The sequence below is a fragment of the Salvelinus alpinus genome, chromosome 21 (genome assembly GCF_045679555.1).
Source record: "Salvelinus alpinus chromosome 21, SLU_Salpinus.1, whole genome shotgun sequence".
NCBI lineage: Eukaryota > Metazoa > Chordata > Actinopteri > Salmoniformes > Salmonidae > Salvelinus > Salvelinus alpinus.
Window position 1 is genome coordinate 13,466,544 of NC_092106.1, and position 13,808 is coordinate 13,480,351.

Consider the following 13,808-nt stretch of genomic DNA (forward strand, 5'->3'; position numbering starts at 1 on the left):
GGAAAAACAACATCAAAGGATGAGTATCGACTTCAAAATGTTGAATAACAGGGACATTGTTAACCATGTTGGGGCCTTTTGTGAGAGATGGGCTCTTTCTGGTGTGCCTAGTACCTTGTGTAAGTTCTTGAGTTTGGGTGGTAGGTTGTCACGGATCATCTTCATAGCTTTGAGGGGGGGCTCATTGAAATAGGGGGGTTCTCCGTCCACCATCTCAATCACCATCACCCCCAAGGACCAGATGTCCACCTACGGGGTAGAATATTGTATATACACACAGTGATCAACGATAGTTTAGAATTATAATGTGCACACACACAGACACAACTGACGGGACCTTACCTCAGGCCCATAGGGTAGTCGTGAGATGAGCTCTGGGGCCATCCAGTAGGGTGTGCCTACCAGGGACTTGCGCCGCTGGACCTCTTTAGACACCTGGGCGCAGAAGCCAAAGTCTGACAGCTTCACCTGGGGGGTGGGGACAGAGGAGAGGGTCAGAGCCACACTACAATTCACACAGGACATTTTCTAAATAATGTCACCGCTGAGATTAAGACAACCTGAGTAACTGTAGATCAAATGCTTTTAAAATCTACCTAAAAACATAGCAGTATTTTTTAGAATGTATCTTTGCAAATGACAGACTTTTTTCGGCTGACATGGACATTGTGTGTTATTGATTGACAGGCTCAACCCTTTGTGTACAAAGAACAATCCTCTATCTAGCAATGTGCGGCTTTACAGTACTACACATCACAGCAGAACAACTCCCACAGTTTTCTGAGAAAACCTTTGCAATGCCTGGGTGGATAAATATCCTGTCTGCCAATTGTGACCTCTGAAGAACAGGGCTCACTGACTAAAGCATGCTTTGAATTGGTAAGGGGAAATGAAACACGCCAGTGAACACACGCACGCACCCACACTCGTCTGCCGAGAAACAGCTGAGGGTGACTGACTACACTTCCCCTTGGGTCAACCACAATAAGAGCTAAGTGCAGCCCTTAGCATGCTAACCATGACAGCTACAAGTGACAAGTGGGGCTTGAGGTTGACACCTGGGCTCAATCAAACTGTTGTATCATCTGCAAACTGTTGTCGGGTAAATGAAGAAGTAAATGAACAGCTTGAGCTTCAAGCCCTCCATTACCTCTCATATACAGGACCAGTCAAAAGTTTAGACACCTACTTTTTCTTCATTTTGACTATTTTTCTACATTGTAGAATAGAAGACATCAAAACTATGAAATAACACATATGGAACCATGTAGTAACCAAAAAAGTGTTAATCAAATCAAATTCTATATTTGAGATTCTTCAAAGTAGCCACACTTTGCCTTGATGACAGATTAGTAAAAATAAAGAAAAATCCTTGAATGAGTAGGTGTGTCCAAACTTTTGACTGGTACTGCATTACAATACTTTGGGAACAAACATGACTGAAACAAGTTCCTCTTTCCCATATCTTCATTTAGACAGATGGTTTTAAAGCAGACTTTCATTTCAATATGAAAATGAAAGCCTGTTATGACTGGGTGGTATGGGGAGGGTTGCCACAATACTCTGAAGTATATCATGTCAAATAAACAAAACATGAATCAGACTTCATTTCACACACAGCCTTATTATTCACTCAGATTCAGTTATTTCCCAAAGCTAGACCTATATCACACAATATTTTATATCATACAGGTTTTTCAAGGTCCATAGAGTTCAGTCTGTTTCGTGTTTTCTTTTTTTGCCATGGAAAATTATAATATTTGTGTCTATGAAGGAAGTAGTGATGTAGAGTTGGGGTCAGAGTTTGGTGTACATACTCTAGTCTTATAATTGTCTGATGGAGGTAGTGATGCAGAGTTGGGGTCAGAGTTTGGTGTACATACTCTAGTCTTATAATTGTCTGATGGAGGTAGTGATGCAGAGCTGGGGTCAGAGTTTGGTGTACATACTCTAGTCTTATAATTGTCTGATGGAGGTAGTGATGCAGAGCTGGGGTCAGAGTTTGGTGTACATACTCTAGTCTTATAATTGTCTGATGGAGGTAGTGATGCAGAGCTGGGGTCAGAGTTTGGTGTACATATTCTAGTCTTATAATTGTCTGATGGAGGTAGTGATGCAGAGCTGGGGTCAGAGTTTGGTGTACATACTCTAGTCTTATAATTGTCTGATGGAGGTAGTGATGCAGAGTTGGGGTCAGAGTTTGGTGTACATATTCTAGTCTTATAATTGTCTGATGGAGGTAGTGATGCAGAGTTGGGGTCAGAGTTTGGTGTACATACTCTAGTCTTATAATTGTCTGATGGAGGTAGTGATGCAGAGCTGGGGTCAGAGTTAGGCAGGGGTTAAAGCAACAAAATAATCCCAATGACTGACACTTGAAGTCGATCTCAGATCAATTGTCTGGGGTCAAGTTCACCTCCCTTTCAAGTAAGAAAGTCATGACAATCATGTTTGACCAATTCCATCAAGGACTGAGAAGGTCAGCTCCGGCAAATTTTTGGAAGGACATTCTATTCCAAAATGAATGGAAATAACATGATGCCATCTAAAATTGCATTTCTACCTCCAGAAATGGGCCCAATAACATATTGGTATAAATTATTTTAACATATTGGAGCATGTGCATATAACCAATGCATGGTCTATATTATCAGATGTGCCATTACTAATAAGCATGATCACCTGTAGCCCAACTGATGAGCATAGAGGCTATAAAATGTACATAGGCTGAAGCATGGTGGTTGTCCACCTCCATTTACCCCACTGGACACAACATCCTGACTGTCATTATTAATAATTATAATTTTAATATAAATATGAATATGTAAATTATTCACTCGAAAAAATGTCATTTTTTTGTTTTTATTACAAAGTATGTCATTGCCCTTTTAAGACGATAAACGCTCCTTTAAAGTGCTCTGTTGTGCAGCTGCCCCTAAACCATGCTTGAAACTCCAATTGTACAACTGCATTTGTAAAACGATGCCACGTGCAATTGAAAGAGTAGAGAAATAAATGTGGTAGCAACGTAAAACTGCGATCCCCCAGCTTTCAAGTGTTTTCCCGTGATTGCATGAAGAATAGTTGTGCATTGACTGCTTGTCAGAATACGTTTCCCCTCCTATGGCTCTAGCAACTTGAATGTGCCTCGAGAGGAATATTTATCTCACATAGAACACGCAACAAGCCAACTAGGTAAACTATTCTAATAATCAGGTTGTCTGATTTTGTTTTAATCACATTACATGGCAAAAATAGTGTCACTGGAAAGCTCCATCCTGAATGATAAAGTAGAGGCGTTGAATGACTGCCAACAGCTACAGAAGGCTTGACAGCGCTGTCTGAGCTGAGCGCTGCTGTGGTTCACATTAAAGACTATTACATTCATCTGAACATCGGAGTGTCATCAACAATCATACAGTACATGTCAGTTCAGTGCACATAGCGTAACAGAGGAAAATAAAATATTTGGGAATACATTTATTTGGGAATATATTTTGTAGGAGAGACATGCTTCTGTCTGTATTAGGCTGTGTCATTTACAAACTCCCCAATGTGACAGAAATCTGTCGCAGTGATGGAGAACTTCAACCCCTGGAGTTCGGAGTACTTACTCTGCCATCGTGGGTGAGAAGGATGGAGTCACTCTTGATGTCCCTGTGGATGACGCCCTGGGTGTGCAGAACTGACAGAGCCTTCAGCACAGACAGGCACACTGTGGCTATCTGCTCCTCATTCATCCTGGACACACACACACAGGTCATTAGCACTCCGAGTTGACAGAGAAATAACATCACACACACAGTACAGGTCGCATTGCAGTGATGTGATGGTGTAACTATGCGACACTACCACCTTGTGGTGAAACAAATAACTAAACAAAAAACATTTTGAGTGGTTACCATTGCTTGTATTGTAAAAACAGCTACGATTTGAGCAGTTGAATATTATATGACTAGTATGAAACACAGACAATCTTAAATCTAAATCACCATAGCCCAGGGCTGCCCATGCCTCTTCCTGGAGATCTACCGTCCAGTAGGCTCACACCAAATCTATTGAACACACTTGATTCTACTTATTAACCACTCACCAAGACCTTTACTAGCTGAATCAGGTGGTAGGGTTGGCCTGAAAACCTACAGGATGGTATATCTCCAGAAAAAGGGTTGGACAGCCCTACCATAGTCTTTTGTCCTGCTGGTCAGTTGTCAGAGAAGCAGATCAACGGTCATTGCTATCCGGTATCCTTGGTACGTCCAACTCTGACATCACCCCATTGAAGTCGAAATTTAAAAAGGTTAGAGTTTATGGTAGGGACATCCCAAGGATTCCGGATAGCACTAACCACCGATCAATAGACCGATCAACAGACATGCACCTGGTGTGTGTGACGATGTCAGTCAAAGCCCCTCCCTCCAGGAATTCCATGACGACCCAGAGTTCATCTCCCACCAGGTAGCTGTTGTACATCTCCACCACGTTGTCATGGTGATAGTCCCGCATTATCACCACCTGGAGATCACAGCAACCAGAGTTACTAAGGAGACCGTGGGAAATTACACAGCATATGACATCACTCATTACACCCCTGCAAAGATATGCATCAACCTCACCCTCCACGAAGGACACATTTTTACAAATGTCAGCAAATCAGCTCTGTAATAGCCAACTCCACTATAAAAGGTTATGGATCACACAACTAATAGCTTATAAATTCATGGCCTGTATTCCCTAAATATCCACAATCTTAAAACCTGTATCATCTCAATCTGTTTAAGTCAATGACAGGGTCAAAAACAAGACCCCCATCCAAGTCCATTACAGTGACCACTGTCCCCACCTCATTGAATAGCAGCTCCCGGCGCTGCTGCTTGCGCAGGTCCATCTTCTTGACAGCCACCAGTTTGCCGGTGCTCTTGACGGTGGCAATGCACACAATGCCGGTGGAGCCCTCTCCGATCTTGATGTAGTGGTCCAGGTAGGTGCGCGGGTCACCCGGGTCCACCACCATCTGCAGCGCGGCGCGGAACTGCTCATGGGACACCCGCTGGGGCTCCCTCTGGGTTGAGAGGGCCTGCTGTGGTGGTAGGGCAGGGGCCGGGGGGCGGGGAACGGGAGCCTTCAGCTGCTGGTAGCCGTGGGGGGGCTCAGGGCCCAGGACAGGGTGGGAGGTGTGGTGGGGGTCCCCTCGTAGCTGGCCCTGCTGTGGGGCTTTGCCCCCGCTGCGGCCACTAGAGGGACCGTTGTGGCGCGGTGTTTCGTGTGGTCGGGTTGGCTTCAGCTCCTAGAACGGAGAGAAAATGATGACACTGTATGAACAACACCTTTATGTCTGAGAGGTCTGTCGATAAAACATTAGCTACAATGGTTTCCATTCTCTCCATATCACCCAACGTTCTGGTGTTCTCCTAGCAGCCTGTCAGTACCTGGCTGGTGGGGCTTCTTCCTCCTTCACTGTCAGCACGAGGGTAGGTGTTGAACGGCCTGCTGCTCTGCTGTGCTGTCTTTATCACCCCCTCTGTTACAGGGAGGTTAGGCATACGGATGTTGGGCCCCGAGAGAGGCCTCTTATCCCGGGGCGATTGGGGGCTGCTGTCCCTGCCTGTGTAGCTGGACTTGGGCCTCTTGTCGCTGGGCCCGTCCCTGCGGACTACCTGGTCGTGGTGGTCCCGTGGGTCCATGTCTCTGGGCTTTGGCGGGGGAGGGGGTGGGCAGGGCCGCTCCCTCTCTCGGTGCCTGCTGCCTGGCTCCTGGCCCCGGGGCTGCTGCTGTGGCCGGCCGTCCTCTCCCTGAGAGCGGGGTACCCGTTGGGTCTGCCGGGGGTCTCCACCAGCTAACTGGTCCGTCCTGGGCCGCTCCCTAGTGCATCAGAGACACGGTAAATAGGTTACATCTCTCTGGAGTGGTGGAAACATTTCCGACAAGAGCCATTTTACAACAGATCTGAAAACCTCCTGGCCCCCCTTCTACCGACACTGTACCTATCTCTGTCTCCATAGTGATCTGGGTGGTGGTGTGTCCGGTGGGCCAGGTCCCCGTTCTCATGGCCTCCTCCCCCCGAGGATCCAGAGTCTCTGCGGGGCTGGATAGGGGGGCTGTCCCGCCTCAGGGAGTTGGAGCGGGTCACCGACATGGTGTCAAACTCATCCAGCAGCCATGTCAGCGAGCCGTCCACAGCGATCTTACTACCCCGCACTATGGTCTACAGGAGGGAGAGACACCAAGTAAGGAGGGGTTGAGATCATACCAGTCAGGACAAGAGAGACTTCCTGGACTGTCACAGCTTCATTCTAAAAAGAGATATGATGACAGGCAGATTCTATTTTCAGTGATGTCTTTTGCATTTGCTGTGTTGATTGTTTCGGAAAGAAGACAATCATGTTTACTGTTTAGGTTCTGTGTATTCAAACTGTGATCCGAATCTGACGTACAGTAATCCGAGACAGTAATAGTTCGGTGCCCTTTCCCCATGACGTACACACTGAAGAAGGCTGTAAAGGCGAAACGTCTGTGTACTCTATCCCTAATGAGGTGAAGAGAATAATACAAATAAAAACGTATCAAAATTTGTCAACAGAGAATGACCCTACAGTGAAAACATCACTTCCTGTTTATGACACACGCATTTCCTCCCATGTCCCTTTGTGACGAACCCTGACCTTGCGGGGCTCCACCGTGGTGATGACGGTGACGTCGATGAAGGGCTTGGGCCTCTTGGCCGTGTCCTCGATCAGTGACTGCCATTGCCGCGGCAGCCCCACAAACTTCTGTTCCTGCTCGTCAAAGTCTGTGTGCACGCGGTGCTCGAAGTTGGAAGGTGCCGAAATCTGGACGCGGGGCTTCTTCTTCTTGGTGAACATGGCGGCAGCCGGGCATCAGACCTGGAACACAGAGAGGAGAACAGGGGTGTATTCATTAGTGCACACCGTAGTAAACCGTAGCAAAACATTTTGCAAGGAAAAACAGTTTGCAACAAAAAACTAAATAAATCGATGCGGTGCCTGTTAATTTATCATTGAATCACAGCCTACTTCGCCAAACGGGTGATTTAACAAGCGCATTCGGCAAAAAAAGCACTGTCGTTGCACCAATGTGTACCTAACCATAAACAACACCTTTCTTAAAATCAATACACAAGTATATATTTTTAAACCTGCATATTTAGTTAATATTGCCTGCTAACATGAATTGATTTTAAATTAGGGAAATTGTGTCACTTCTTTTGCGCTCTGTGCAACAGAGTCAGGGTATATGCAGCAGTTTGGGCCGCCTGGCTCGTTGCGAACTGTGTGAAGACAATTTCTTCCTAACAAAGACAGCCAACTTCTCCAAACGGGGGATGACTTAACAAAAGCGCATTTGCAAAATAAGCACAATCGTTGCACAAATGTACCTAACCATAAACATCAATGCCTTTCTTAAAATCAATACACAGAAGTATATTTCTAAACCTATATTTTAAACCTGCATATTTAGTAAAAAGAAATTCATGTTAGCAGGCAATATTAACTAGGGAAATTGTGTCACTTCTCTTGCGTTCATTGCACGCAGAGTCAGGGTATATGCAACAGTTTGGGCCGCCTGAATTTGACAGAAAATGACATAACATTGAAGGTTGTGCAAATATTTAGACTGCCACCCGTTAGATAAAATACGGAACGGTTCCGTATTTCACTGAAATAATAAATGTTTTGTTTTCGAAATGATAGTTTCCGGATTTGACCATATTAATGACCTACGGCTCGTATTTCTGTGTGTTATTATATTATAATTAAGTCTATGATTTGATAGAGCAGTCTGACTGAGCGATGGTAGGCAGCAGCAGGCTCGTAAGCATTCATTCAAACAGCACTTTCCTGCGTTTGCCAGAAGCTCTTCGCAAAGCTTTAAGCATTGCGCTGTTTATGACTTCAAGTCTATCAACTCCAGTGATTAGGCTGGCAATACTAAAGTACCTATTAGAACATCCAATAGTCAAAGGTATATGAAATACAAATGGTATAGAGAGAAATAGTCCTATAATTCCTATAATAACTACAAACTAAAACTTCTTACCTGGGAATATTGAAGACTCGTGTTAAAAGGAACCACGAGCTTTCATATGTTCTGAGCAAGGAACTTAAACGTTATCTTTTTTTACATGGCACAATTTCTTCTCCAACACTTTGTTTTTGCATTATTTAAACCAAATTTAACATGTTTCATTATTTATTTGAGACTAAATTGATTTTATTGATGTATTATGTTAAGTTAAAATAAAAGTGTTCATTGTTCATTCAGTATTGTTGTAATTGTCCTTATTATATATGTATGTAAAAAGTGTTTTTGAATAAATAAATAAAAAAGTGTTTAAAAAAAAAACATTTTACAATTTTTTTAATAAATTAAAATCGGCCGATTTATCGGTATCGGCTTTTTTTGTCCTCCAATAATTGGTATCGGTGTTGAAAAATCATAAAATCGGTCGACCTCTACTAGAGAGCATCTCTGAAAACCATTTAATGTAGACTGACACAATCACACTGAGTGAATGTCCTTTGGCAAATGCACAGAGAGATAAACAGAGTACACAACCGTGTACGTAACCTACACAAGTTGACATTAGAAAATGACAATATAACTTGTAGGGAGACCTCCCATAAAGACAAATAGCTTTTACAAGTTGCAGCAATTTTCTTCAGACAAGAAATGTATTAGTCAGGTAAGTATTACTCTGAGGTGAGCCCAAGGACCCCAGCTGTAGAGAAAAATGACTTCCCCTTTCCTAGCACATTTTCCCCCTAGCGTATTTCTCTATACTCAAACACACACGCACACACACATACACACCTTTTACATTCCGGATTCCTTCTCTTGCTTTAGATATCAGAGAGGAGGCTCTCCCTGAATCCAAATGCTGGGCTGCCTGCCTGCGATATACTGCCTGTTCCTGACCACGGTCCTAGATCCACCCAAGCTGCAGGGAAGGGGTGCTTGGCGAGGGGCTGAGGAATACCGCCTGACTGGCCCATAAATTAGAACTGACTCAGCGAATGTTTGAAGTGCAATGGAATCATCCACCCATCTGCACTAACCTGTACAAAAAGGGCCACAGATGAGGTCAACATGGGCCTTCCATTAACTATTTAAAAGCCACTACTGCTGGTCAGAGTTGAACGCACAAGTCAGCATGATGACTATATCAAATAAGGCAGTGGCTACTGACAGTACTGCTAGATCATTTAGTTGTTTACAAAAACTGCTAGATGAGTTATCGGTTTACAAAAACAGATTGAATGGGAAACATACTGAGCAGCAACCACAGAGCCCCACACGACTGAATCTTGCTGACAGGCCTGTAAAGTGGTTTGCTGAAGTATTCGGTTGCTCCTCTGAAACTCTGTCTTAGTGGAGCCAAGCAACGATGGGGGAAATATTTTAACACAGCCAAGGAAAAAGGATTATTCAATGCCAGAAGGCCAAATACCATCAGAAACTACATTAGAGTTGACGAAAACATCAATAAAACGGTGCCTTCCCCCAGGATAAGTGACTGAATGAAAGTGGAGAGCAGCACAGACCACATGGTGGAGCTCAGGCAGCAGTCTGCAGGCAGTGCAATGGTGAGACAGGTTTGAACAGGTGAGGCACAGCTGAGAGTCACAGCAGCATGTGTAGTAGCACCTCCCCCAGAAGGCCCTAGGACAGACAAAATCACTCTTCCGTGTTCTACACTTCCCCCTACGGAGAAGGTAGCAGGGGGAGCAAGAGACAGGTGTCCATGCACTCAGACTAGACAGATACAGGACAGGAGATAAGAGGCCCAGAGAAAAACAAAGGATGGGAATATTTTCAAATGTATTATCTCCATTTTCTTCTCCCTGTCTGTCAGTAAAGCAGTCATAAAGCGTAGCTTATATATCACTACCATTCATGAATAATTTCCCTCTGTGTATGTAGAGTAGAGCTGCAACCGCCCACAAAGTGAACAAAAAACGTAAAGTTCAAAACACGCTCTCCCGGTTATGGAGTCCCTCACAATACATTAGCATACTATTATGCACCGGTGAGCAGCAAGAAAGACACTTCTGTGGCAGTGTAGACCCAGATGGGTCATGGCCAGAGAGCTACCGTCTGTCCAAGCACAAGGGGTGTTCCACCAGACTCTAGGCACAGCCATGTGTGTCAAGTCTGTAATGTAGCAAAGCAAAAACACCCAATTTGAACTCTTTGAAGCGGGGCTCTCGGTCAAACCAGTTAACATCAAAACAGCTGTCCTCAGGGCAGGCCCACTCTGGAGGATAAACAGTCAGGCATGACTGACGCAGCGGCCATTAACAGGAAAACGCCTCATCATTCAGACTCCACTGTCACCACAAAGACCCGGACAACGGCACGTCTACTCATCAACTGCCTTATTCTGCAAACTCAAAATGGTTTTCCTCTTTCCCATGTAGGCATACCTCACATACAATTTTTGGACTACAACACTTGGGAGGTTAAAGGACATGTAAACACATTTCAAAACCAAAGATAGATTCAGGTGATGACTCATTTCCAGGGGAGACTTAAGAGATTGTATGAAACTGTTTGAGAAAGACATAGCTAATCACAAAAGCACATGTTTATGTCAGAGTCTAAGAGTACACACCTGGCTTAATGGTCTCACCATTGTTCAACATTGCAAAACCTTGTGTTCATACAGGAATATGCCTATATTGTATAGTACAACACACACATGCCTTTGACATGAATCATGTCATGCCAACTATATTCATTGCATTTCTCTCTGCAATGTTCAGTGTGTTGCGCTCTCTCCTGAATGCAAAACAGTAGGCTGTGTCATCTCGGACACTATGCAGCCGAGTTGCACCTGGGTTCAGAGGTGATGAGGTCACACATCTTCAGGGAATTGTCTCACCTTGCCCGCATCACTCTGCCTGTAGCATCAATAATTCTGTCAGCTTATCAGGATGTAGCATAGTCTAGATGTTTGTGGGCGTGCTCTACTGTTGCCATCTTTCATTTGAGGTTACTGCCCAGTGTTGAGTCAGAAGTGCAAACTAACTGAATTCTACCTCTGAGATTCGCAGATTTACAAAGTGCAGTGCAAACACAGTGTGACCTTGGAACCGACCCCCAATTACAGCCAGATTGTTTCTCAGTCTTGCCTATCTGTTGTTTACCAAGCCTGGTGTTGGGCTGCAATTTGCTGTAAAACAAACGAGGAGTAGGTCTGTGAGCAATTACAGTAAATGTAGGAATTAAGATAAGAATACCAGCTTCCCATATTGTATGTAACCCACGTGCTTGTGTGACTATACTGACAGTGTCAGATCCAACTAAATTACTACTACTACACCATTGTTTTCATTACTTTCGGAAAAAAGCACTCATCAAACATGTACGTTAGGCTATAGCTTGCAAACACACTACCAAAGAGATGAAAGCTAGTCTGAAAAATATTGTTACTTCAGGGTGTAGCCTACCTCCCCCAATTTCCTGAGTGCAATCCCGTTGTTTCGGGATGACTTTGACAGTTGTTTACATGTGAAGAAACACTGGAGAAGTAGTGTTTCATGATTGTTTAGCAAAATACAACTATATTAATTAAAAAATAACAGACGTCAGCAGGTTTACGAAGCACACGTCTAGTGGGAGGAGTGAATAGATACCAGATGTTACGCATGGAATACCACATGCTGGTGGTAAAGATTGTGTAGCGAAATGTGTAGTGAGAAATCATTGCGTTTATTACTAAAATCATGTATGTAAATAGCGAATTTGTTGGATTTGACCGCTATAATAAGTTGTTTCAATAACGTGCTGGCTAATCTTATGAATGTGTTTAGACCTCAGAAGTAAAGATACATTTTTCAGCGGAGATTAAACTTCTCACGGTCGAGAAGCATTTTCGGTTAGCTTCTATTCGCTTTTTTGACGTAGGAATAAGTATGAAAACAATGAATAACCACAGTAAAGCAACACGTTGGTTACGATCTACTCACCAGAATGTCTATCCAACGCGATACAATCCAATTGATATCATTTCACAGTCACGCATGAGAACAAACGAGGAACAAATTATCCAGGCAGCCTCGCTCTGTTAGAAGACTCCCCCAAAGTGAGATCAAGAAGTTATTTCCGCAGCGTTTCAAATCGATAAAGAGCTGCGGTTAGTGCACACGCCGTATTTACCCAAAGGCACATTTATGACAGAACGAGTTATAAATAACTTAATCCGAAACAGAACTGTAAATCTCTTAGAAGATCAATTTTGTCGCATTCCGATGGTTTCACAAATGCGGGCCAGTATCATGACGTCACCTGGAAAAGGGGGTAAAAAGAGTCACGTCAGACTCTTTCAAATCCAGGAACGCCCACTGCCTTTAGATGTGGTGTGTCTGTTCAATGATCATAACTTCGAACTATTCATTGTGGTTGAAAAGCAAGACAAATCATTCTCGATATTATTATGTAATCTATTATATGACACGACCAAACTGAAAGCTTGACTCACTTTGCCACAGTAGTGGGAAACTGGAATGTTCAACTACTGGTAAATACTAAATGTACTCGCTTATTTATTATAGCACTGTCTTATGAAGGCTTTAAATGGCATCTTGTGAAATACCCAGTGACTGCTAATTTGAACAGGATTGTAAACGGATGAACACAAGTAAACAGTGAAGAGAAATGCCTCTCAGGGAACAAAAACATGCATAGTAGCTTCCTCCATCAAAACTGTTCATAGTGTAAGCAAACGTAATCAAATAATGCTGATGAAGCAAATGTCACCAAGGAGATTTGTAATGATCCCCTTTGACTTGCATCATAATGAGTTGCTGCTAATGTGCAAAGGAATACAGTATGCTATAAATAGGGGTTGGAACAGAAATTATTTTCCAATCGTTTCGTTCTTAACAGAACCCCTATTTATTTCGTTCCGTTCCACTGTACTTTAATAAAATATTTGTTTTACTTGATTACTATTATTTCATTCCAAGTAATATTATCAATATAGAGCTGCTGCCTATGCTCTCTGACAAAATCCCTGTCAGTAGTTCTTAAAAGAATGCCTTATTTACTTTATGACTGCTGAATACCGACCATCAATCACTTAGATCATGTATTTTCAGGCTCGTGAAGCAACTGCTTCGATTCCTCTCCATCTTGTGCGTTATCTCTTCTCGGTGTCTGCTCCACACAGACCCGACAAGTTTAAGCGGGTGCGCAATGGATTATGGTCATTGTAATTAATTACCAAGTATTCTGCACTAAACTGTAGAATATTGGCCTGTTGGAAACTACAACTCCCTACTACATCGCACAGTTCAGGCTTCATCTAATGTATCTCTACATAAACTACACATCAAGCTCACAGAAAAAAAACTAAATGTAACCCCAAATAAATTAACCAATGTTAATCAATTAGTTGTTTAAATAATGAAAAAATTCAATGTTGGTTAATAGCTCAGCACTATTGTTTACATGCGCGATGGTTAGAAAAGTATAGAGCGCAAGATGTAACACATTTTGCAGGTGGAGAAGGCTAGGCTTGAAGCGCTGGCATTTTATGGCATGCATTAGCTATCTGAATTAGGCCCACAGAATTATACCTATGGAGGAGCGGCTTCTATGGAGCAACTTTGATTATCTCTGAACTTCCGAGAGTTGACTTAACGTTGGACCAATGCTAGCTAGCTAACAAGCTTGTGTGGGCAGAAGACACCAGAATTAAAAACAAGATATACCTTTTTGTAGTTAACAAATCTAATGTGAAACATAACTATAGTATCCGTAACTAGCATTGAAAAATTTAATAA

The 13,808-nt window shown here is 43.2% G+C and overlaps 1 protein-coding gene across 3 annotated transcripts in view; it reads right to left on the reverse strand.

Annotated features, from left to right (window-relative positions):
* Positions 1-13,808, reverse strand: part of LOC139547885 (serine/threonine-protein kinase PAK 4-like) — a 33,928-nt gene that overhangs the window by 3,884 nt on the left and 16,236 nt on the right. Inside the window, exons 1-9 of one of the 3 annotated variants that reach the window (XM_071357038.1) lie at positions 11,991-12,308; positions 6,663-6,884; positions 5,985-6,205; positions 5,430-5,862; positions 4,844-5,287; positions 4,382-4,515; positions 3,615-3,741; positions 343-468; positions 115-249 (exon numbers count right to left, since the gene is read on the reverse strand). In XM_071357038.1, coding sequence (XP_071213139.1) covers positions 115-249; positions 343-468; positions 3,615-3,741; positions 4,382-4,515; positions 4,844-5,287; positions 5,430-5,862; positions 5,985-6,205; positions 6,663-6,863 — 1,821 coding nt within the window. In that variant the 5' untranslated portion in view covers positions 6,864-6,884; positions 11,991-12,308. Of the gene's footprint in view, positions 1-114; positions 250-342; positions 469-3,614; positions 3,742-4,381; positions 4,516-4,843; positions 5,288-5,429; positions 5,863-5,984; positions 6,206-6,662; positions 6,885-8,832; positions 8,991-11,990; positions 12,309-13,808 lie in introns of those variants that run through there. The other 2 variants (XM_071357040.1, XM_071357039.1) reach the window with 2 other exon arrangements.